Below are 26,353 nucleotides of genomic sequence, written 5' to 3' on the forward strand. Positions count from 1 at the left end.
GAAAAGAATATAGTAATTAAAAGCAGCCACTATTAAAACTCTCTTGAGACAATGGAGATACTGTATTAGTTTCCTGTGGCTGCTATAACAAATTACCACAAACTGATTGGCTTAAAACAGCAGACATGTGTTCTCTCACAGCTCTGGAGCCCAGAAGTCCAAAACCAAGCTGTCAGTAGGGTCGCACTTACTCTAGGGATGATCCCGTTTCTTGCCTCTTCCAGCTTCTGATGGCTGTAGGCATTCCTTGGCTTGTGACTACACCTCTCCTCTCTCTGCTGCTCTCTGTCCTCACCTGCTCCCGGGTAATGCTAACCAGTCTTGTGACTTTAATTACCACCTTTGGTGATAACTCCCAAATTTCTAGCTTCAGTCCAGACCTCTCCCATAAAGTTCAGATCCATATTACGACTTCCTGGTTGACACCTCTGCTTGCAATAGTGATTTTGATCACAAAATCACAAAATCACTATACTCCAAGTCAAACACATCTTCTTAGGGGTCATCAGCAAATCCTGCCAGCTCTACAATTTTTATTTGGAACTCAACCACTTTTTGTCATGCCCCAATACCTGTACCAACCATTATCATCTCTCACCTGGATTATCTCAGTGCCTCTTATTAAAATGACCTATCACTGCATCTGCTCCAGGAGTAGATCTCTCTGCTTCTGTTCTTGCCTTTCTCTTCCCTTCAATTCAGTTAAGTCGCTTAGTCATGTCCAGCTTTTTGAAACCCCATAGACTGTAGCACACCAGGTTTCCCTGTCCATCACCAACTCCCAGAGCTTGCTCAAACTCATGTCCATCAAGTCGGTGATACCATTCAACCATCTCATCCTCTGTCATCCCCTTCTGCTCCTGTCTCCCTTCCTTCAGTCCATTCTTAATACAGAAACCAGGAGGGTTAGACAAATCCAACCCCCTTTAATCTCACATTACTGCCGCATTCACAACACTTCTGGCATTTCTGGTCATCCAATGTGCAGAGGTTTTCCCACACCAAGCAATTCTCTGCGATGTCAACTGGGTGTCCCACAGTTTAACTCAATGAAACCTGGCGATCGTGTTAGATCTCATGGGGTAAGGACTCAGTCCCATGAGACGCCCCTGCAGCTTCAGATGCCAATCTCAAATGGTAGGTTCCCAGGCTACCTACAACTTCCATTCAACTTGGCTACAAAGCAGAGGTTCCCGTGACCTCTTCCCTCTTGGATTTGTTTGTTAGAGCAACTCACAGAGCTCAGAGAAATACTTACTTATATTTACCAGTGTGTTAAAGTGTATTTTAAAGCTTTCCCCTGGTGGAAAGGGAGGCCTGGCATGCTGCAGTCCATGGGTTAGCAAAGAGTTGGACATGACTTAGCAATACAAACAACACAAACCAAACAACCTTCCTGTTATATGGATGTGTTCACCAACCTGGAACCTCTATGAAACCCATCCTTCAGGCTTCATTATATAGTCATGATTGATGAGCTCACTGGCCAGTGATGATTGGTTTACCTCTAACCTCTCTCTCCTCCAGGGAAGTCAGAGGGTAGTACTGAAAGTTCCAACCCTCTAATCACTTGGTTGGTTCTGCTGGCAACCATCCCCCATCCTTAGAGGTGGTTTCCAAAGTCACCTCATTAACATAACAAAGACACATTGATTGCTCTCACCACTTAGGAAATTCTAAAGGCTTTAGGAGCCTTTTCTGTGCCAGAGAATGTATGTAGAAGATCAAAGAATATGTTTCTTTTATTAAGTTGCAAAATCACACAAGGTGATTCTCTTGAAATGTGTCATATCATATCACTATTCTTCTCAAAATCTTCTAGTGATTCCCATCTCACTCAGTATTTAAAACCCAGAGTCCTATTTTGGCCTATATGGCTCTCTGGGATTACCACTGCAGGACATTCTATTCCTCCCAACAAGAATGCTCTCCCATTATCTTCAGAGCAGTTTCCTTACCTCCTTCAGGTTTTTACTCAGAAGTTGTCCCCTCAGTGAGATCTGTCCTAGTCTCTCACCTTGACATGTCAATGGCTTTCTTGTTGATGAATGTAAACCTCAAAAGTCAAATTTTTGTCTGTTTTGTTCACAGTTGTATCCCATGTGCCTAGAACAGTGTCTGGCTCACAGTAGGGTAGGCATTTTATAAATAAATGAACAAATGAGTGAATGAATCATCAAATGAATGAACAACTTATTCAGTAGTTTTAGATATGACAAAGCAATGACCAGTTGAAGTAAAAGAACAAAACAAACAAATAAATATATGTGGGGTGTTATTTTATTGCATCTCTGAAATGGTTGTTATGGGAATATATTCACCATTATCAGGTTAAGTAGAATCAAAACAATGTATTAGTTTTATAGGAACAAGATTGAGTGCTATTATTTTTGTGTTTGGTTGTTTTTTTTTTTTTTTTTTTTTCATCTTCAATGAGATGGATTCCTGGAACAATGGAGTATTGTTTTTCTTAAATTCCTTTTGGGAAGAATGGTGTACATTTCATACTGCCCACACATCATCCAGAACAGGCTCCATCTAGAGTGAGCTGGGGTGGAAACAGTGGGCAATAATAGAACAGCTTCTCTATAAAATATGCGCCTGTGACAAGGACCTTAATTTCTACCATTTTATACTTACACTGGCTTGGCTGGAATACGTCCCTGCTCTACAGAAAACTAGGGAAAGACCAGTTCTCTTTTGTCATAACTAAAAACAGCTTTCTTCAGGGAAAGCACACATATACTTAACAGATGTATGTTGAACCGAGCTACACTTCTGTAAGCCATAAAGTCAGAGAAAAAGATCTTTCGGGGAAAGCAATGATTTGAAAGCAGATTAGGAGGCAGGTTATTAAGTATCCTTGGAAACAAACTAAAAATAAACTTTAAAAGTATAGTCAATCAATGGGACCTACATCAAGGCTGGGTCATTTTAATATACAAATTTCTGGACCCCATTCCTTGACATTCTATGGGGTTCTATGGGGTTATATAAAAAATAGGGTCTAGAGAATGTTTGGAAACCGTTGTTTTGGATTTACCTTAGATATTCTTGTAACAGTGCAGAGTTTGGTCTTGGCCTTCTCAAACCACTGCCTTTTGCCTACAGTATTATGCTGTTGACCCTACAGCAGTAGGCTTTGTGATTATGAACAATTCTCTTGGAAGTCTAGATGGAACTATGTGATGCAAGCCATGAGTTCTGACTAGGTTTCCATCTCCCCATCACCACATCCCACTGAAGGCAACCTACCCCTGTGTAGGAGGCAGCCATCTGCGGTTTCCAGCTGCATCCCTATCGTCACAAAACACTAGTGTCTACATCTTAACATGAACTTGGTGCAGGACTCTACCCAATAGAGAGAAAAACCCTGCTACCTAAGTTTGACTGCAATTTCAAGTGAATTTTTCTCTGCTTACTCTAAGTCAGTACGTTATGAATTCAGAATCCTGTTGGAAGAGAATGGTACGTGCATAGATGTAACTTCTGTTAAATTGCCCATCTTCAATTTCAATACTCTTGGGCTAAAAAATGAAGATGCTGTGTATCTGAGTCAGCAAGGGCTGCTATGGTAAATACCATAGCCTGGGTGGCTTCAACAGCAAACATTTGTCTCTCACAGTTTGGCGGTTGGGAAGTCCAGGTGATGATGACAGCAGGTCTGGTGTCTGGTGAGAACGTGCTTCCTGGCTTGTAGATGGTTATCTTTCCTCCCAGCCTCACATGGTGGAGACTGCGCTTTCTTCTTCTTACAAAGATGCTCATTCCATCATCAGGGCCCCCCTCTTCTGATCTCATTACTTCCCAAAGTCCTCTCCTCCAAATATTGTCACATTAGGCCTTCAAAATATGAATTTGGAGGATCACACACATTCAGTCTGTAGCATTCTGAAGCCTTGATTCTTTCAAAATTCAGGTCCCTCTCACATAAAAATGCGTGTGTTTCATACCAACAGCCCCAGAGATCTTAACTTGTTCCAGCATTAACTCTAAAGCCCAACTCTAATCTAAACTTCATCTAAATCAGAAATGGATGAGGCTCCAGGCAGAATTCACCCCAAGACAAAATTCTCCCCCAGCTATGAACTTGTGAAAACAAACAAGTTATTTACAAAATACAATGTTGGGACAGGCATGAAATAATTATTCCAACTCCAGAAGGGAGAAATCAGAAAGAAGAAACAGGTGATGGATCCCAAAGAAGACTGAACTCTATCAAGGTGTCCAAGAGAGATCAAGTTTTGGGAATAACCCTCTTTGGGTCAGTGTTCTGCCATTTGAACCCACTGCAGTAGCAAAGAGCAGCCCACGGCTTGATGGAGCACTCAGTGGCCCACTGTGATGATCAGGCCACTTCACAGCTTTGCCCAAGGAGGCTACACTCTCAAAGTTCTCTGAGCAGCCCTGCTCCCACATCTCCCAAGTTGCCCCATACCAAAAAAACTCTTTTTTGAGTTTTAAAACTACTTCAGAATATGTGCACACATCTTATTTTTCCACACTCTTTGTCGAGTGAGCATGTGTGGTGACTCTCCTCAAGTGAGAGATGCAGAGCAGAAGGGACAGAGTCTTTCACGTTAGTTTTGTTGGTACCAACAGCCATTCTTCCATGCAGAGTATAATTGTAAAAACCAAGACCCTCATGAACAAAGCCTAAATACCCACATTTATTAAGGAAAAAATGTTTTCTAGAACACAAAGAATTTTGTTGTGTATAGAATATTTGGTGTGCTACCTTTATCATCGCAACCCAGGGATAAAACCTGGGTATCTTGCATTACCAGCAGATTCTTTACCACCTTTGCACCTGAGCTACAAGGGAAGCCCACCTTTATCATTTTAAATGACACCAATATTCACAAGTGAAAGTGAACATTCAGAAAACTAAGATTATGGCATCTGGTCACATCACTTCATGGGAAATAGATGGGCAAACAGTGGAAACAGTGTCAGACTTTACTTTTGGGGGCTCCAAAATCATTGAAGATGGTGATTGCAGCCATGAAATTAAAAGATGCTTACTCCTTGGAAGGAAAGTTATGACCAACCCAGATAGCATATTGAAAAGCAGAGACATTACTTTGCCAATAAAGGTCCGTCTAGTCAAGGCTTTTTCCAGTGGCCATATGTGGATATGAGAGTTGGACTGCGAAGAAAGCTGAGCACCGAAGAATTGATGCTTTTGAACTGTGGTGTTGGAGAAGACTCTTGAGAGTCCCTTGGACTGCAAGGAGATCCAACCAGTCCATTCTGAAGGAGATCAGTCCTGGGTGTTCTTTGGAAGGAATGATGCTAAAGCTGAAACTCCAGTACTTTGGCCAATGAGGTGTACTGGAAGAAGAGTTGACTCATTGGAAAAGACTCTGATGCTGGGAGGGATTGAGGGCAGGAGGAGAAGGGGGCAACAGAGGATGAGATGGCTGGATGGCATCACTGATTCAATGGACATGAGTTTGAGTGAACTCCAGGAGTTGATGGACAGGGAGGCCTGGCGTGCTGTGATTCATGGGGTCGCAAAGAGTCAGACACGACTGAGCGACTGAACTGAACTGAACTGAATTGAACTGAATATTCACAAACAAAGTCAGAACCTGACTCGAAATAAAACAAGACCTTTTCTACTTTCTGACCTTTCATACTGTTTGGACAATGTGTTCTAATTTATCATTTGTCATGACCTCAGGCTGAAAATGATGGGTGAGCTGGGAAGAAGCTGGGAGGTATATACTGATGATGACCTTTAACCCTTGTCCAAACTTCCTGTTGGTGATAAGACAGAGACTGACCCCTAACTATATTAAGAGGGTTCTGATTTTAATTCCACCATGTATGTTGGAAGAGGAAAGATTTCCTCATACTACCAAGTACATCTCCATTACCAGCTGTGCTTACTCACTCAGTCATGTGGGACTCTTTGCAACCGCATGAACTAGACTCCTCTGTCATGAGATTCTCCAGGCAAGAATACTGGAGTGGGTTGCCATTCCCTTCTCCAGGGGATCTTCCTGAACCAGGGATCAAACCTGGGTCTCTTGTATCGCAGACATATTTTTTACTATCAGCCACCAGGGAAGCTGATACCAACTGGGTGTCCTGAAATTCAACTCAATCCTGACATCATCTATCTGGAGAGAGAATCAAAATCAGATTCTCCCACACTGCAAGGTCTCCCACACTGCTGGCAGACTTTTTACCGTCTGAGCTACCAGGGAAGCCCATGAACTAGATTACTGGCTTATTAAAAAGAATGTACCTGGGTAACAGCCAGATGGCAGAGATGCATAAGACAAAGTACAGGGAAAAATTATGGAGCCTCCGTGCCCTCTCCCAGTACCCTGCTCTCTCCAAATCCCCATGTTCACCAACCTGGAAGCTCTCCAAGTGCTGTCTTTTTGAGTTTTTATAGAGGCTCCATTACACAGGTACTGATCATTTAAATCACTAGCTATTGTCCTTTGAACTCAATCTCCAGCCCCACTCCCCTTCCCAGAGGCCATGAGTGGGCTTGGGAGTGGGTCTGAAAGTTTCGATCCTCTAGTCATATGGCTGATTTTCCCAAGAAGCAGTTCCAATCCTTAGGTATTTTCCAAAAAGCTCTTCTTTAATATAACAAAAGACATCTTTATTGCTCTCCTCACTTAAGAAATCTCAAGTTTTCAGAGTCTGGTGCCAGAAAGGAGGTCAAAGACCAAATATGTACTTTTTCTCACAAATCACAATATCACATATACCCAGGCATTGAGGAATGATTGATGATCAGCACTCAGTCTGATTCACATAATAGAAAACAGAAAATACTTCTATGTCATTCACATAATAAAAACAGAAAAAGAAAATAGTGTATGTGAAAAATACAAATAATACTTCTTAACTTTGGGTACATAGGAGGTGTGACTGTAAGTCATGAAAGTGAACATGGAAAAGCCAGGTACATGGATTTTGAGGTTTATCACCCTCCTGCACTCCATCCACCATGCTCTGCTTCACAGCAGTTACAGTTAAAAAACAAATAAAGCTGGTTCTTCATCTTCATTTGGTTTGTTACCTTCATTGAGGCACTCTCAAATTCCTGATTTCTTCTCTTATGCACTGACTTGATGGAGACAATTTAGAGAAAATAAAAAGGTCATTTGTGAGAAGGGCCACTTAACTCTCCCTTGAACCTAAGCTACTTTCTTAGTTTTGCTTTCTCTAACCCTTCTGTGGCTCATTGAATTTTTAAGGGAAGTCGTGCTCAGCTCAGCTTAAATAAAAATAGAGAGAAGCATTGACCTCAGGACAAAGGGAAAGGGGGCAGGGAACAGCAAAAGGAGAGAAAGGAACACAAAAGACAAACAGAGGAAGGAACAAGCTAGGGGCTCCTCCCCTGGAAACCACGGAACCCAGGCATCCAGAAGTTGATGGAGAGCCCCAAACCCTTGAAAGGTCTCAGTGACAAACTCACAGCTACAAATCTAATAATAATAATAATAGAAGTAGTAGTAAATGACAATAGTAGTTTAAAATAATAATAACACATATGTCTTTAGGTATGTGTCCCTCTAATCCTTCTATCAAAGACACTGAAATTCAATTTTGTAAAATCTGCCGCTTTGGGGAGGAGAGAGGAAGTTGGCTGATGCTGAAAGAGTCTGCTTCTGTTTGAGGTCTGGCACCTTTTAATAACTTCCTCCTGTTTCTATCGTATTCCGCTGTCTTGGTACTTCTGCAGGCTTGTATATATCTCACTTCACTGTAGGTTTTTGGTATTTGCAATCTTCTCTGAAGAAAAGGTTGGGGCTTCCCCAGTGGCAGTAGTAGTAAAGAACCCACCAGCCAGTGCAGGAGACATAAGAGTCTCGGGTTTGATCCCTGGGTAGGGAAGATCCCCAGGAGAATGGAATGGCTACCCACTCCAGTATTCTTGCCTGGAGAATCCCATGGACAGAGGACCCTGGATGGCTACAGTCCATAGGGTCAAAAAGAGTAGGAAACAACTGAAGCAATTTAGCACTGAAGGAAAAAGGAGATAGTGGTGGGGTACTGAGCTAATGATACCATTTATAATGCTTGCTTGGTGAAGGAATGAAGGAAAATTGCCCCCAAAATGACAAAACAGAGTGTACACTTCATACCACCTAAGCACATAACAAAATCACTTAATATTCTTTTAAACTCAGGTATAGCCAGCTTTATGTAAAATACAGCTCTATACCAATAAACAATTTTGAAGAGAAGGAATTCTTCTACAAGTACTGAGTCCTTTCTTTATCCTCATTATCCATGTGTGAAATGAAAGTCACTCAGTTGTGTCCAACTCTTTGTGACCCCATGGACTGTATGGTCCATGGGATTCTCCAGGACAGAATACTGGAATGGGTAGCCTTTTTATTCTCCAAGGGATCTTCCCAACCAGGGATCAAACCCATGTCTCCTGCATTGCAGGTGGATTCTTTACCAGCTGAGCCACCAGGGAAGCCCTATCCATGTATAATAATACTCATTTATCAGACATGATTGAGTGTTCAGGTTACTTTCACTGCATTATACCATTCCCTTTACAGAGCAATCGTCCAAGGGAAGCCCAGTGTAAGCAAGGCAGCATCATTAACTTCATTTAGAGATGACATACATTATGATGTAAATATATTTATATTTATAATGAACTGAGTTTGTTAAAGACAAGGCTTTCTGATTATGAATAATTTGGGCAAAATGTGTCATATCTCTGTTCATGTTTTCATTTATGAACACAAATATACCACCTCCTACCTCTATTGTTATAAGTTTTAAGTGAAATATTCATAGTGAAAGAGCTATTTTATAGAAACTTTCTTCCTGGTACTTAAAAATCTTTCTCAGAGAAAAAATAGGTAGACCAAGGTTTAGACTTCAGAACTTCTGATTCTGATACAGGTATTTGTTCTTTCCTTCCAGCCTGTCTTGTGCAGATTAAAGGTGCTCGCAACTTAGCCAATGATTAACTTTTCTCAACCAGGTGGTCCCCAAACTTCAGGATTTGATGCCTGATGATTTGAAGTGGAGCTGGTGTAACAATAGTAGAAATAAAGTGCACAGTAAATGTAATACACTTGAATCATCCCCAAATCATCCCCACTTTCACCCTTGGTCCATGGAAAAGTTATCTTTCATGAAACATGCCCCTGGTGCCAAGAAGTTTGGGGACTGCTGAACGATTATTGCAGGTTAAACATCTTAAGATGCTTTGGTCTCTGTGAGGACATTGATTCAGTCCATCCTCCTGAGAGTCTCATCATGTTCTTGGGGAGATAGACAAGTAAACAAATAATTGCTATAACTACTGTGGAAATTCCAGCATCAAAGAGTTTCTGATCTTAAGAAGGGGCTATTCCCATTGTGGGTCATCTAGACTGTGGCAGGAAATGCCTGTATGTCCATCTTTTTCTGGTGACCCATTGTCTACTGTGTGAGCTCACTGCATCACTTTTGAGCATCTACTGACAGTTCTGAGAGAATCTGAAAGCCCCTCCAGCCTAGGACCTGTTTACCAGTGTCTGACAAAAAAAAAAAAAAAGTCAAAGAGCAGGGTCTTTCTTAAGGTTAATTTCAGAATAAATAATATTATTCCATAGGAAAACATTACGAAAGCCAAGTCCTATTCATCTCTGGTTTCTCAGAGAACAGAGAAATAATCTCCACATGCATTTCCACATAATCAGTCTAAAAAACCCTGAGACATTTCCTAAGGAGCCAAAATAGTTGAATCAAATATTTTAGCTTTCAAAAATGGGCACTAGTTGATTTTTTAACACAGAAAGTCAATTTAGAAAGAATCTGCCTCTCCATCAAATAATTTTAACTTAAAAATTATAGATGAGTATTTGTTTACTGTTCTTTCAAACTAGAGTCAAATTCATTTTCTGAAATGAGAGTCTGCCAGTGGAAGCTCTATTTCTTAGAAAGAATAATCATAGGTTGTACCTGTGCCAGTGATGTTCATAATTTTCACACTCAGATTTTTGTTTCGTTTTTGTCTGTGTGTTTCGAGTGGAGAGAAAACTTGAAGCATCTGCAAACCAGTCTCAATGGTGAGAGTAAACAAATAGTAGTCCACTAGTTACAAGAGTTCAGCCTTCTATAGGCACCAATGAATATGTTTTTCCAAAGAAATTGAGGACTATTGATTAATCAAGGAGCGAGTTAAGTGGCCAACAGTTAAGAGCCTCTACTGTATGTTCTGTGTCTGTTGAGAATCCCAGGACAGCCCTTAAAGAACATTTAGAATGTATATTTAATAATACTTATATTGCCTTTATGAACATCAAAATCAGAGCTGAATTCTCTGATGACTGTTTAAGCACTGATATTTTGTATCGTTGCTTGTGATGTTTAAGATGGCAAAGACAGTGCAGGTGTTTGTTGAGTGGAGGAACACTCAGCACTCTCCAGAAATAGAATGTACATTTGCTCTGCAACAGGATCAGTTTCTCAAAGTGAAAGTGAAAGTGAAGTCGCTCAGTTGTGTCAGACTTTTTGCAACCCCATGGACTGTAACCCACCAGGCTCCTCCGTCCATGGGATTCTCCAGGCAAGAAGCAACACAAAAACAGTTTTGTTTTTTTAAAATTCTGCCCACACACTTTGGAAAGTACTAGGATATGACTGCAGAATTCTGAGCCACAAGGAAGAGGTATGTTCATTCTGAAAAAAATCTAAGTGTCCATATGACTCATTTTGCCCTACTCAACTCTGCGTAATCCTTCTGGAGTCAAGAATGTCTATTTTTTTTAAATAGAATGAGTTTCATTCTAAGGAAAGATGGTCCTACCAGGATACAGCTAAAATTGTGCTTAGGTCAACCACAGAGTGATTTATGTCCACACTGTGGAAAATCATCCTCCATCGAATTATCAATCACACTTGATATGATACTAAATATTTGGAATCCATTCACCATCTAATAGGTATTGCACAGTCCAGTATTGGATTTGAAATCTTAAGCACACATATGAAGCTTTATCTGCATCTGATATGCTGATAGATGTAACTTTTAACTGGGGTTGAGATCTATTTTGACTATTCTTACTTTGATTCTTTTGGGCCTTTTGCTTGTATCACTTATATTCTTCTCTTTAAAGAATGCACATGGATAATAGAACTAATGCTTTCCATGCATCTCTTTTGCTTCTGCAGGAGGGATTTTTGAAACTGTGGAAAATGAACCTGTTAACGTTGAAGAATTAGCGTTCAAGTTTGCAGTCACCAGTATTAACAGAAATCGAACCCTGATGCCTAACACCACATTAACCTACGATATCCAGAAAATTAACCTTTTTGATAGTTTCGAAGCCTCACGGAGAGGTAACTATTTTTACACTTTTAAAAGCTTCTTTGGGTGATGTTTCTGCTCCACAAGTCACCTTCTCTTTGCTACCTGCCCTTTTGCACAGTGGACATCTCTGTGCCAAGGGTTTGCCGGCTATCTCGGCCCAGCACCATCTGAACCCTCCTAATGGACATTGCCTAGTTCTGTTTTCTGGGCCTTTCTGATCAGCTTGCCCTTCAGTGCCCTGCACTCTATGATTAACTGGTTCAGCTGTGAATGGAAAATGTCAAGCTTGATCTGTTTTTCCTTCCTGAGGCTGAGATATCACCATGAAATTGTACAGTGCAGTCAAATAAAACTTTGTGGAAGGTCATACCTACCGAGCATGTGGAAATGCCCACAACACACAGACTTCACAACCTGAATTCTAAGAAGCCATGAGCCAGTGGGATTACCTAGCATCCTCTCAAATATTACCTTATTCCCTTTCCACAAGATCAGAGAAATGTGAAGATTATAAATATTGAATCATTATGTTTTATACTTGAAACTAATATAATATTTTATGTCAATTTTTTTAAAAAGGGAAAAATAAGAAAAAAAATAATGGAACCTTGAAATAAATAAATAAAGCAGGGAAATTTATGGGATCAAAGAAAATCTTTTGTGTCTGAACAGAAGACAATTTCCTAGAAAGTAATCTAATTTGTATGTAGGCTATTTGTCTCATGGAAAGAGTCTTTGATGTGGGACTTATTTACAAATCCTCCAAACATTTCCAAGATGACCCTTTCAAGCCACATTTGACATACTTGAAGATAGACTGTAACTAGAGAGTTGTTGGGTTTCCCTACAGGTGTTCGTCTGGGAATATCACCCCAGAATATGAGGGGCTCTTTCTCTTTTAGAGGAAAGCTTTGCCCATCAAAGACACAGAAGTGGGGACTTCCCTGATGGTACAGTGGTGAAGACTTTGCCTTCAAGTGCAGGGGGTTCAGGTTTCATCCTTAGTTGGGAAACTAAGATTTCACAAGCCTCACAGTCAAAAAGCCAAAACACAAAACAGAAGCAATACTGTAACAACTTCAATAAAGACTAAAAAGGGTCCACATTAAAAAAAAAATCTTACAAACACATACAATTAAGTGGAATACAATGAATGCCATGTTCACACTAATTTCCAAGTAACTAAACATGGGTTGTTTCCACTTAGAGTTAACCTCATTAGGACTGCAGGGTGTGTTCACTTAATATGCTCTTCTGCCAAATTCTTGTGTCCTTTAGAAAAAAAAAAAAAAAAAAACTGAAATTTGCTTTCCTGGGAGTACAGATGATAATTGAATAGTATAGTGGTTTTCTTTAAAAATCTATGGCATCATCTGAGTATAAGAATATTTCCCTTTTTAAAGATCAGTAAAGTTGCAGATACTATCTAGGTCAGAGCCATCTGAGAACAAATAATAAAACTTTGGGTTTATACAGAACTTTAAAGTGTATAAGCATCTTCACATAAATTATCTCTACGAGTTAGATCTCTCTCTGTCCCTTCCTCCCTGTATCTCCTCTCCCTGTCTCTGTCAGACACACATGCTCACATACACACTCATGCAAAACACTGTTGAATAAATATCCCCAGAAAGCCAGCCACACTTAACAATAATACTTCAACCCACATAAAATCCAAAACATTTTTGTGGCCTGAAGTACCTGCCATATTTATAAATTAAACACCCCCAAAGCTTCTTAAAACTGGTAATTTTCTGGCAAACAGAATTCAAAAGGATTGATTTTCTGTCAAGTAATATTAGAATCCCCAGGCTAAATATTAGCAGAAATCTCAATCCACTGCCTATGCTAGACAAAACAAGAGTTCATATACTCTCATGCCTTCACTTTTTCTTGCTAACCAATGAAAGTACATCCAGAAAATTAGCATCTGAGGACAGTTTTCACCTACAGTATTAGAAAATTATGCTTTTATATCTCATGTGATAATTCAGTAATGATGAGCACAGTGTCACAAAGTTCCTTGTGAATGATTGTGTACACTAGCTGTCCCACAGATATGTGAAATATGATTCTCAAAATTTTACATATTAATTTTTCTCTTTAAATCAAGTCAGATAAGCTTAACAAGGCCATATATTTTTTTACTTGTGAAATGGCATTATTAGAAAAATCAACACAATTTCACATGTTGCTATTATTTAATTCATATAGCCAACTATTGTTTCTCAGCAGTTCCAAATTCTTTTAAACTAGCATTAATATATAAATCTGAAATGTTTTTACACTTATATTCAGTGCCAGCATATATCTATGATAGGGCTTCCCTGATGGCTCACACAGTAAAGAATCTGCCTGCAATGCAGGAGTCCCGGGTTCAATCCATGGGTCAGGAAGATCCCTGGAGAAGGGAATGGCAACCCACTCCAGTATTCTTGCCTGGAGAATTCCTTGGATGGAGGACCCTGAAGGGCTATAGTCCATGGGGTAGCAAAGAGTCAAGCACAACCGAGTGACTAACACTTTTATTTTATGAGGTTCTAGAAGATAACCTGTCCCAACCTCTCTGGAAGAGAATTTGATTTATATATGTCAAGAAACTTAGAAATATCAATAGCATTTAATTATAGCTGGAAATCTACTCTAAGAAAGTAATGTAAAAGTTAGAGAAAATATAAGAAGTATAATAAGTGCTTATATATTACTTATAATAACCAAAAATCAGGAGCAACTTAATTCAGTACCGCATGTTCAGGCACTCAGTCGGTCATGTCTGACTCTTTGCAACCCCATGGACCATGGCTCACCAGGCTTCTCTGTCCATGGAACTTTCCAGCCAAGAATACAGGAATGGGTTGCCATTCTCTTTTCCAGGGGATCTTCTCAACCCAGGGATCTAACCCAGGTCTCCCGCATTGCAAGCAGATTCTTTACCATCTGAGCCACCAGGGAAGCTCCGTTCTGCATCATCAGTCAGTTCAGTCACTCAGTCATGTCCGACTCTTTGAGACGCAGGGTTAGTTAAATAAGTAATGACACTCGGCATCAGGGACTAGGCTACTCTATGCCACTAAAAATATTACTTTTGCAGAATTTATAATGACTTGAGGGTAAGAGTGTGCTTTTAGTGTTAAACTTAGTGTTGAATATAGAAAGCAATGTATCAAACTGTATCTGTATCATGTTCAATTTTTAGATAAATTGGAATACCAAAATATTAGGTTGGCCAAAAAGTTCATTTGGATTTCCCTACAAGCTCCTACAGAAAAACCCAAACAAATTTTTTATCCAACTCAATGTGAATTGATAGTATTCTAAGTTGATGGAATTTCAGGGCCGTTTTGACTATCTTATAATTTTCAATATTCTAAATTATCTCCAGTGTATATAATCTTATAATGCAAAAAAATAATGTTAAAATTAATTTTTATGTACATATATACTTTATTTTGTTCAACTACATGTTGGCTAATGTTGATGTAGAAATAGGCCCATCCTTGAGCTGGGTCCCTGGACTCTGGTCAATTCTACCACTATCCAGAGACCCTGACTCACTGCACTGCCTATGACGTTAGTGAAAAGGTGAAAAGTGAAAGTTGCTCAGTTGTGTCCAACTCTTTGCACCCCCTGGACTATACTGTCCACGGAATTCTCCAGGCCAGAATACTGGAGTGACAATTTCTCAATAGCCTGGACCTCTTTTCTGAATTTTGGGAAGGACTGGAACCAACGTACTCTGCAGCCACCCAGAGAGGCTTCTGATTCAGTGACCACGTTAGTCATCTTTACTGCCACATTGTCACATGACAGAACTGAGTTCATGACATTCACTTGGCAAATGGCTTATAGTCACTCTGAGTGCTTCTGGGTGGCATCACACCAAACAAGAGATTTAAACTCCATCTGATTAAAAGTAATGAAGTGAGACTAACAACTCATTTTTGTTTGCAGGGCATTGGCCCTGTGACGTGTTGCTAATCATTTCGACATTTACATCTCTAGTATTTAGTATCTCAGTGATGTTGGAAGTTGTATTAAGCATGTTTCCTCAACATACAGATGAAGAGTGGAGGAAAGTTTCCAATAGTGAAAATAAGGAGGAAGCATGAAAGGGGAGATTAAATTCACAGAGCTCTCTCTCTCTCTCTCCCTTCCCCCTCCCCCTCTCCACTCTCTCCTTGGCTGTGGACGTCAGCATGTGATCAGCTGGCGCTTGGTGTGGCTGCTCTCTTTGGTCCTTCCCATAGCTCCTCCGTCAGTGCTGTGCAGTCTATTTGCAACGCTCTCGAGGTTCCACATATACAGACTCGCTGGAAACACCCCTCCGTGGACAACAGAGACCTGTTTTACATCAACCTCTACCCCGATTATGCGGCTATCAGCAGGGCAGTCTTGGATCTGGTCCTCTACTACAACTGGAAGACAGTGACCGTGGTGTATGAAGATAGCACAGGTATGGGACTCTCACCGTGTGTGGTTGGCATAAAGGGAGCCAGAGTATTCTCTAGGCATTGACTCATCAGGCAGAGTGCATGAAGATGGTTTTTTATATGAAGCTAATTGAGTATTCTAGTTTGGATGCCCCATGTGTAGCTGGTTCCTATCAACTCCCCAAAGGGTTGATCCTTTCTGATGACCCTTTCATCATCAAACTTAAGTGCAATTTAATGTATCCAGCTCCATTAAGAATATGACCACAGCTCCACTGTTAAATAAAACAGAGAAAGTTTGGAAACGACCACTTCAAAGTATGATTCCAATTCAAAAAGTAGCTATGTAAATGTCTTGAAAAGTTTCTAAGGTAGGTAAAGCAACTGTACTCCAATAAAAATTAATAAAAAATTAAGTACATCAACAGAAGAATCCAGTTAGAGGTTGTATTGATAGATCTGATCATTTCATGGGGAAAGGACTAGGAATCCTTGTAATAAGTCCTTAATGAAACTCGCTTTGTTTCACCTGCTAACTTTAAGGTGAAGGACAGACATGTGCTGAGCACCTCACTAGACATTTCTCTGACCTTACCCAATTGGAAGTTTCTTTCATTGATACCTTCCCCCCTTGCTTTCTGTTTACATTTTGAGGTTTGTTGGAGTTAAAGACCCCTTTCATGCAGTTTAAATTCTGCCAGTAACACTTCCCACATAGAAAAGTCCAAGTCCTTCTAATTTAAAGCTCTTCACCAGCTAACCATTCTCATCTTCATTAACCCAAGTACTAAGTGAGCTATATCCCCAGTTCTCTCGCATCATTTCTTAAATACCCCCAAGTCCATCCCAAATCTTTCTTTCTGAGGCTGGCCCCTCACTTTGGAAGGTCTGCCACATAAGCTCCAAGGTGATAAGTTCCCCACCCTCCATGATCACACTCAACTCCCCTTTCTTTCTAAAGCTCTCTGAGACCACACTGGGAGTTAACAGCACATTATAAATATAAGCATTATATTACATGCTCTCATGATCTTTTTAAATGTTTATGAGACTAGACATTCCAAAAAGTTGGAATTTTACCTTATTTATTTTTAAAATCTGCTACCTAGCACTATATGCCTAGTCCTGGCATATAGGGAAGTGCTTAGTAATTACGTGTGGAAAGAATAATACTATTTTCTTTCTGGAATTTTTTTTCAAGAATCGATATTATCTCCTTTCCTTAATCTATACATTTGGTAGTAAGGCTAATAAAATTATCAGCAACAATTAACGAAACCAAACATTTCTAAACTTTTTAATAGTATCTCACTTTTTCACTCTTTCTCACGAGATACTAGCATTTATGGATACTGTTCCTCAGAAAATGAACAAGGAGCCTCCTCTATTTGGCACTAAACTCTGTTTCCATTTTCAGCTGTCATATAAAAGTGACTTTTGTGGTTGGAAATATGCATTTATGTATTTTCTTATACCTCATCTCATTTTAGAAAGAAGTAAATTAGTTGACTGTATATATAATATATAAATACCAAATTCAAAACAGTCCTGCTAGGAAGGATAAGCTGCAGGCAGTGGCAGTGGCTTCTTAGAGCGTCACCTGCTTGCTGTGAAGGAAGAAAATATATTAACAAATGAACTCCATACTTATACTTTAAAAGCCTTATGGTATACATTATATTGTATACTAGTATAGTATACCTTTCATGTTGTCTGCCTTTGTACAGAGAGAATCCCATGAGTTAATAAAATAATGCTATGGACGGAGGAGCCCGGTGAGCTGCAGTCCATGGGGTCTCGAAGAGTCAGACACGACTGAGCGACTTCACTTTCACTTTTCACTCTCATGCATTGGAGAAGGAAATGGCAACCCACTCCAGTGTTCTTGCCTGGAGAATCCCAGGGACGGGGGAGCCTGGTGGGCTGCCGTCTATGGGGTCGCACAGAGTCAGACACGACTGAAGCAACTTAGCAGCAGCAGCAGCAGCAGTACACTCTTTAGCATAATTTTCTCTCATTATTTCTACCATTTCCAGCAAAAGAGGACCATCTAAAAGGAAAACAAATCAATGAATAATATTCAGACAGCTGGATTTAATTTAACTAAAGGTGTGGGCATAACTTGTAGACTGCAAATTGTATTGAGAAAAACTATAATTTGTAAAAGAATAATATAAAAGTTGATATCCTAACCACCCCTTCGATTTCAAGTGAGTTCCCACAACTGACAGCCATTTTGCATAGAGGGAATTTGAACTATCATTTCTATTACCTTTAAAAAGAACCTGAAATTCTTCATTCCTATTGAGTTCACCTGAGCACAGTTGCTCATTAAATACTTATTAAAATTGAAAAATCCAAAATGAGTGTGTGTTTGCCCATTAAGTTAGAGATGATTCATGGTAAAATGATTTTGCTCACAAAGACATTAAAAATGTAAATGAATAATCAATTGAGCCATTAAATTGGAACCTAGAGAGTAAACAGGTCAACTGAGATCAATAAGAGCAGACATCTTTTGACTCTGAGTGGGTTTAATACTGCTTGACTCAGGGATTTGGTTGCCGTAATTATCAAGCCATAAAACGGAGAAAACTTACTAAACCTGAAGGAAAAGAAAGGACTTAGGTGTGCTCAGCACCCGCCCTTAAGTACCCATTAAAGAGAGCACTTTATTGGGATTTGTTTAGGAGTTTGTTAAATAGCCTGAAGCCAGCGCAGATGTCTATGGGACTAAATGGTCCATGATTTCCATTGAACACTGTGGAACACTGTGCGTGTCTCTGAGGACAAAGTCCAAATCACTATATTCTAGTAGGCAGAATTCTGTCCTCTAGAAGAGCAAGCATAGAGAGACCCCAGAGAACAGTTACGTGGAGTGAAGTTTTGCCTCACTTCCTCTCTCTCTGTTGCTGGGATGTTCTTCCCATCAGTCACCTACTTCTCTCTGACTCCCACACTTACCCTAGGCAATGGGAAACTGCTGCTCATTGGTCACCCCCTCTGTTTCATTAGACCCCCCGGTGGAAGCCTGGCTTCCATCCCTCCACATGCATCAAAAAGAGCTGAGAAGCTAAGCACCAAATGCATTGTGGAGAATATTCAGCAGTTTCTGCTTTCTCACGGCCAATGTTTGTGAAATGTAAGCACCGTCAGTTCTGTAGAACAAGGGCCTGCAAACTTTTTTCTCAAAGGGGCTGGATATTAATACTCTATAGTTCAGGTTTTATGAGCCATAGTGCCTTGGTGGCAACTATTCTGCTGACGTAGCAAGAAAACAGTCACAGACAGTATGGAAATGGACAAGTTTAGTGTGTTCTAATAAACCTTTGGGATTCCCTAATGGCTCAGTTGGTAAAGAATCTGCCTGCAATACAGGAGTCCCTGGTTCGATTCCTGGGTCAAGAAGATCCACTGGAGAAGGATTAGGCTACCCACTCCAGTATTCTTGGGCTTCCCTTGTAGCTCAGCTGGTAAAGAATCCGCCTGCAATGTGGGAGACCTGGGTTCAATCCCTGGGTTGAGAAAATCCCCTGGAGAAGGGAAAGGCCACCCACTCCAGTATTCTGGCCTGGAGAATTCCATGGACTGTAAAGTCCATGGGGTTGCAAAGAGTTGGACACAACTGAGCAACTTGCACTGCCCTAATAAACGTTTATTTACAACAAATAAGGAAGCCAGTGTGGTTGGATTACAGTGAGAGGGAAGATGTGACTCTGTCACACTTGTGGGCCTGAAAGATCATGGAGAGCTTTGTAGATTACTGGAATAAGCTTCGGTTCCTCATGAAGTGGGCAACCATTGCAGAGTTTTCAGAAGAGGAGTGACATGATCAAATTTATATCATAAAAAGATCATGCTGGCCTTTGTATAACAAAATGACATAGAGAGGCAAGCATAAAATCGGTGGCTCCTACTGAAATCAAGGCAAGAGATGAAAGTGATACCAATAGAGGAGTGAGGAATGGTCAGATACTGGAAGTATTTTGATGTTGAGCTAGCATAATGCTCTGAGGGAGTATAGGCTGGATGAAAGAAATAGAGGAGTCAAAGATAACTAAGCTTTTCGGCCTGAACCAAAGGATGGAGTTACCTTTACCTGAGATGAGAAAAGGTATACATGGACATAGTTTGGAAAAATAAGGATATCAGGGGTTCAGTCATAGATCTGTTCTTTGATTTTGTAGACCTCCACATGTAGTTGAGGAGGAGGCAGTTAATATATGAATCTGGAGTTCAGGAATGTAGTGGACACTGGGAGGCAAACTCAAGGGTCCTCAGGATACTGATGGAACTAGATGAGGTCATCAGTTAAGTCAGTTCCATCCAGATATGTTCATAAAACATAGTACTTAAGATTTTTTATCCATGGTTACATTTTTCAACACATCAGAGCATGAAATTTATAAAATGCAGCCTACGATAAAGAAGTATTATCTGTCACTTACTTCAAACATAGTCTCAAAGTTTTACAATGAGGATTCATTTGAAATAATCTAACATATACAAAAATGTCCATGATTGAAAAAACAGTGAATCCAGAAAGAAAATGCAAGAAAAATGACAACCACAAAAATTATAATAACTAAAGTCTCGAAGTGCTGACTGATTGCCATGCACTATTCTAATTATCTAATGTAATTAACTCATTTAAAATGCTCAACCACCCTGTAAGTAAGTGCAATAGCGACTCTTTGGCTATATTTAAACAGTGACTTGGGTTTGTTATGCCTATGACATTTTCCTTCATTTCCCCAAAGAAAATAGAAATATACCGCATAGAAGCAAGAACCTACAAAGGTCTAAAATTTGGACTTGAAGACAATTAAACATTTTGACATAGGTGGTCAAGCCAAAAAATAAACAATCAGTACCAAGTAAAGAAATAAGTGAATTTTTCACCTTAGCAATCATAATTTACTTCTCTGTGTTGTTATGATCACCTGTGCTAGCCAAACCATTCTGCTACACACCCTCCTACAATCCTACCTGAAGTAGTTGGAGAATGGAAAATCCTGGGCACTCAGTACCAACACGATAATATATTACAGTTCTTTTCCTTCTGCCCTTACTCTTTCTACCCTTTCTGTTTACCCACTCTAATCCTCTGACCAGAACCCTTCAAAATTTCAGATTTCTGCTCAGGAAACCAATCTTTAGATATTTCATGGTGACATTATTTTTATTTGCCATTGATATTAGCCAGAATTCAGGACCAAAACATACTGGTAGAGCTAAGTAGCACATAGTTAATCTCAAATATTTTGACTAGATTCTTCTATGGGGCTCTTTTCCATTAAGAGACACAAATTTTCTTTCGGCAGTCTTTAGCCTTTTTTGATGCCCTTTTGAAAAACCATACACACGAATATCTGCACTTAAAAGTGCTGTATTTCCCCAGGTAATTCACTCACTCACTCATCTCCATTTCTCAGTCGGGTTTTTTCCTCCCCTCTGGAGAGTATATAGATCCCCTTAAGAATCCTATTAAATTTGGATGTATTAATATACTAACATGTTTGTGAAATGCCATTTTGCGTGTTTCCAAGTTCACATGAAGATGAAATTAATATTTAAAATGTGTGATCTTATCTTTGGGTCCCATCACATTCATTTTTATGACATCAAATCCACTGACGTGGTACATATAAATGAACAGGGAATTGGATTAAGACTTCAGAAAACCTAGGTACCTTTCCTTTGAACTGCTGCTCATTAAATATAACTGGAGCTGTCCAAAAATGGATTGAGCTGCAAAAAGTGAGGTAGAGAATTTCCCAAACTAATAGGTGTTCAGCAGCAGCTGTGTAGAGGGGATTCATGCATCAAGGAGGGGCCTGACCTTTAAGGTCTCTTCCAATGCCTGGCATCTGTGACTCATTTTCAGGGCCAATTCAAACAATTAACCTCACTCTACCTCACTTTCCTTACTGTAAAATAGGACTGACACCTAACCACCACAGAGGTATCTTCTGAGGTTTACTGAGCTATTTATAAGACATGTAGGATACTTCATAAGAAGGGGCAATGCAAATAGCAAAGTTTAATATTATTTAAGGAGAAGGCAGGGGAATTTTTAAACTTCTACTGGAAATAGCAGGTTCTTTTTTTCTCCTCCATATGCTCCACCTGTTCCCAGAGTTGATGTGCATGCAAATCAGCATTTTTCTGTGTCATGTCTGAGTACACGGAGCAGATAGATGGCCCAAGAAAGTGTTTAGAATTGGCCACTTGGACACTTTTGAAACTTATCTCTATGTGCAGAGCCCAGCTCAAACTCATAGGGAATAAACAGGCTCCTTGCTCTCAAGCAAACGCTTTTCAAAACCACAGGTGCAGTTTACCATCATTGCATTGCTGGAGGTGGGAGTGGAGGAAGGAGGCTCATGTTTTGTCTTTTTATTGGGAAAGATTTGAACTTAGAGAAAAATGGCAAGAAATACACAGTGAACTCCTATACCTCCTACATCTAAGTTTAGCAGCTGTCATCATTTGCCCTGGGCTTCCCTGGTAGCTCAGATGGTAAGACGTCCGCCTGCAATGTGGGAGACCTGGGTTCGATCCCTGGGTCGGGAAGATTCCCTGGAGAAGGAAATGGCAACCCTCTCCAGTATACTTGCCTGGAAAATTCCATGGACATGGATGGAGTAGCCTGGTAGGCTACAGTCCATGGGATCACAAAGAGTCGGACACGACTGAGCAACTTCACTTCACCTCCTCATTTGCCCACATTTGATTTAATATTCTACAGAGTCTCTCAGTGCAAAAGCAGCAACAACAAGTAGCAGTGTTGTTGAACTATTTGAAAGTAAGTGGCAGATAGCATGACCATTCTACTTCTAAATAAATTAGTGTATATTTCCTAAGACCAAGGATCTTCCATTTTTATAACCACACTACAATGATCAAATATAGGAAACTTAACATTGATACAATTTTTATACATCAATATCAATATTAATATCAGTACAGATATATGATATGCCAGTTTCTCTAATTATCCCAATTGCATTTTTAAAAAATTCAGGATCTCTCATTGCATTTATTGGTCATGTCCTTTTAGTCTCCTTTGGTCTAAAGCAATTTGACTTTTCCTTGTCTTTCATGACTTTAACATTTTTTAAGAGTCCACAGCAATTTTACCTTAGAATGTCCCTCGGTTGGGTTTGTTTGGTTGCCTCCATTTCTGCATTTTTAAGGTTTTTGGAGCGTCACCGGGCTTCCTGGGTGGCTCAGTGGTAAAGAATCCTCCTGCAGTGCAGGAGACACCAATTTTATTCCTGGTTTCGGCAGATCCCCTGGAGAAGGAAATGGCAAGCCACTCCAGTATTCTTGCCTAGGAAATCCCATGGACAGAGGAGCCTGGCAGGCTATAGTCCATGGGGTCACAAAGAGTCAGACATGACAGGGTGACTAAACAATGACAAACTACGCAGTGGGCTAGAAAACCCATCACCATGGCCAGGTTTGCCTGCACCCTTACCATCTCTCCAACTGGACTCCAATCCTGGAAGCACTGGCTGACAGGCAGGGCTGTCATCCTCACAAAGGAGGACCATTAGCAAAAAGGAAGTGAAGTGAAAAGTTAGGTCACGTCCAACTCTTCCAACCCCATGGACTATACAACCCATGGAATTCTCCCAGCCAGAATACTGGAGTTGGTAGCTGTTCCCTTCTCCAGGGGATCTTACCGACCAAGGAATCAAACTGAGGTCTCCTGCATTACAAGTGGCTTCTTTACCAACTGCACTGTTAGGGTAGCACAGCAAAATTAGGAGTAGTGTCCAAATCAATGGAAAAGGCAATGGCACCTCACTCTAATACTCTTGCCTGGAAAATCGCATGGACGGAGGAGCCTGTAGACTGAAGTCCATGGGGTCGCGAAGAGTCAGACACGACTGAGTGACTTTGCTTTCACTTTGCACTTTCCTGCATTGGGTTGCATTGGCAACCCACTCCAGCGTTCTTGCCTGGAGAATCCCAGGGACGGGGGAGCCTGGTGGGCTCCCTATGGGGTCTATGGGGTCGCACAGAGTTGGACACGGCTGAAGCGACTTAGCAGCAGCAGCAGCAGTCCAAATCAATTATCTTTCCCTGAAGTAATGACTAGTTTAAAAACAAGTTTTAGCTTCTTTACAATGAGATGTAAACGATTAATGGATTGCTGCAAAATGCAAACAAAAGGGAAGTCTTCTCTAAATGTTTGTCTCCTGTGAACTAAAAAAGCCTTTCAAATTGTAAATTCTGCTGTTTGTTAATGAAGGCAGAAAGGTTGTTTTTTCCTTTTTTTGAAAGCAAACAATTGCTTTGGAAGAGAAATGTAAACCTCCCCCTCCTTGCTCTTTATTCTTTCTGCATCTTGGGTCTGTAATCTTTAAATCTGCTGATGCTCTCTTTCCTGAGGCAAATTCACCTGTATAAGGACAAAATGAGTAAATTAGGGTTTAGCAGTGAGTTTCTCCAAAAGATGAATTTAGTCCAATTAAAAGCTAGTCTTTTGTACTGAGTTCTCCTTTCTCTAGATATTAAAAACTTTATTTTATGAAACAATTGTGGAAGCTCACAGTTACTTTTTTGGAGGAGGGAGCCTGTTTATTAATGGATTCATTTGCCAAATAAAGGCTGAATGTTTTATGCTGGTCTAAATTTCTTTCTTTCTCTCTATTTATTTACACAGATATTTATTTATATAGTTAGTTAGTCATTCAGTCAGTTAAATATTTGATCTTAAATTTCATAGTTCAGTTCAGTTCAGTTCAGTTTGGTTGCTCAGTCGTGTCCGATTCTTTGCAGCCCCATGAACTGCAGCACGCCAGGCCTCCCTGTCCATCACCAACTCCCGGAGTTCACTCAGACTCACGTCCATCGATGCCATCCAGCCATCTCATCCTCTGTTGTCCCTTTCTCCTCCTGCCCTCAATCCCTCTCAGCATCAGTCTTTTCCAATGAGTCAACTCTTCCTCTAGTACTTTGGCCAATGAGGTGACCAAAGTACTGGAGATTCAGCTTTAGCATCAGTCCTTCCAAAGAAATCCCAGGACTGATCTCCTTAGAATGGACTGGTTGGATCTCCTTGCAGTTCAAGGGACTCTCAAGAGTCTTCTCCAACACCACAGTTCAAAAGCATCAATTCTTCAGCACTCAGCTTTCTTCACAGTCCAACTCTCACATCCATACATGACTACTGGAAAAACCATAGCCTTGACTAGATGGACCTTTGTTGGCAAAGTAATGTCTGTGCTTTTCAATATGCTATCTAGGTTGGTCATAACTTTCCTTCCAAGGAGTAAGCGTCTTTTAATTTCATGGCTGCAGTCACCATCTTCAGTGATTTTGGAGCCCAAAAAAATAAAGTCTGACACTGTTTCCACTGTTTCCCCATCTATTTGCCATGAAGTGATGGGACCAGATGCCATGATCTTTGTTTTCTGAATGTTGAGCTTTAAGCCAACTTTTTCACTCTCTACTTTCACTTTCATCAAGAGGCTTTTAGTTCCTCTTCACTTTCTGCCATAAGGGTGGTGTCATCTGCGTATCTGAGGTTATTGATATTTCTCCCGGCAATCTAGATTCCAGCTTGTGCTTCTTCCAGTCCAGCGTTTCTCATAATGTATTCTGCATATAAGTTAAATAAGCAGGGTGACAATATACAGCCTTGACTACTTTTCCTATTTGGAACCAGTCTATTGTTCTATAGTCAGGAGGGGTGATTGATTTGGTGAAAAGAGCCCTGGATTGAGCAGTCAGAGGTGAACCTGGCTTTATGCCCTATATCTGCCTCCCAGTAGCCATCAGTTCAGTTCAGTTCAGTTCAGCCGCTCAGTCGTGTCCGACTCTTTGAGACCCCATGAGTCAACTCACTCAGTAACCATATTCAACGTTAAAAAAACTGAGATCATGCCATTGGGTCCCATCACTTCATGGCAAATAGAAGGGGAAAAAGTGGAAGCAGGGGCAGATTTTCTCTTCTTAAGCTCCAGAATCACTGCAGATGGTGACTGCAGCCATGAAATTAGAAGACAATTGCTTCTTGGAAGGAAGGCTATGACAAACCTAGATGGTGCATTAAAAAGTTAAGACATTATTTTGCCAACAAAGTCCTTATGGTCAAAGCTATGTTTTTGTTTTTGTTTTTTTCAGTAGTCATGTACAGATGTGAGAGTTAGACCATAGAGAAGACTGAGCGCCTAAGAATTGATGCTTTCAAACTATGGTGCTGGAGAGGACTCTTGAGAGTCCCTTGGACAGCAAGGAAATGAAACCAGTCAATCCTAAGGGAAATCAACCCTGAATACTCATTGTAAGGACTGATGCTGAAGCTGAAGCTCCAGTACTTTGGCCACCAATGAGAACAGCCAACTCATTAGAAAAGACCCTGATGCTGGGAAAGATTGAAGGCAAATGGAGAAGAGGGCAGCAGAGGGTGAGATGATTAGATAGCATCACTGACTCAGTGAACATGAGCTTTAGCAAATTCAGGGAGATAGTGGAGGACAGGGAAGCCTGGCATACTGCAGTCCATGGGGTCCCAAAGAGTTAGACATGACTTAGTGACTGAATAACAGTAAGCCTTAACAACGTTGAGCAAGTTGGTCCAGCCCCAATTAGCCTTGGGTCATAATTTATG

At 40.4% G+C, this 26,353-nt stretch overlaps 1 protein-coding gene across 6 annotated transcripts in view; it reads left to right on the forward strand.

The window, feature by feature from the left end:
• Positions 1-26,353, forward strand: part of GRIK1 (glutamate ionotropic receptor kainate type subunit 1) — a 467,772-nt gene that overhangs the window by 286,345 nt on the left and 155,074 nt on the right. For all 6 annotated transcript variants that reach the window (XM_042229760.2, XM_042229778.2, XM_027978475.3 and 3 more), the window contains exons 2-3: positions 11,158-11,325; positions 15,492-15,749. In XM_042229760.2, coding sequence (XP_042085694.1) covers positions 11,158-11,325; positions 15,492-15,749 — 426 coding nt within the window. The remainder of the gene's footprint in view (positions 1-11,157; positions 11,326-15,491; positions 15,750-26,353) is intronic.

This window comes from Ovis aries, chromosome 1 (assembly GCF_016772045.2).
Source record: "Ovis aries strain OAR_USU_Benz2616 breed Rambouillet chromosome 1, ARS-UI_Ramb_v3.0, whole genome shotgun sequence".
NCBI classification, from domain to species: Eukaryota; Metazoa; Chordata; class Mammalia; order Artiodactyla; family Bovidae; genus Ovis; species Ovis aries.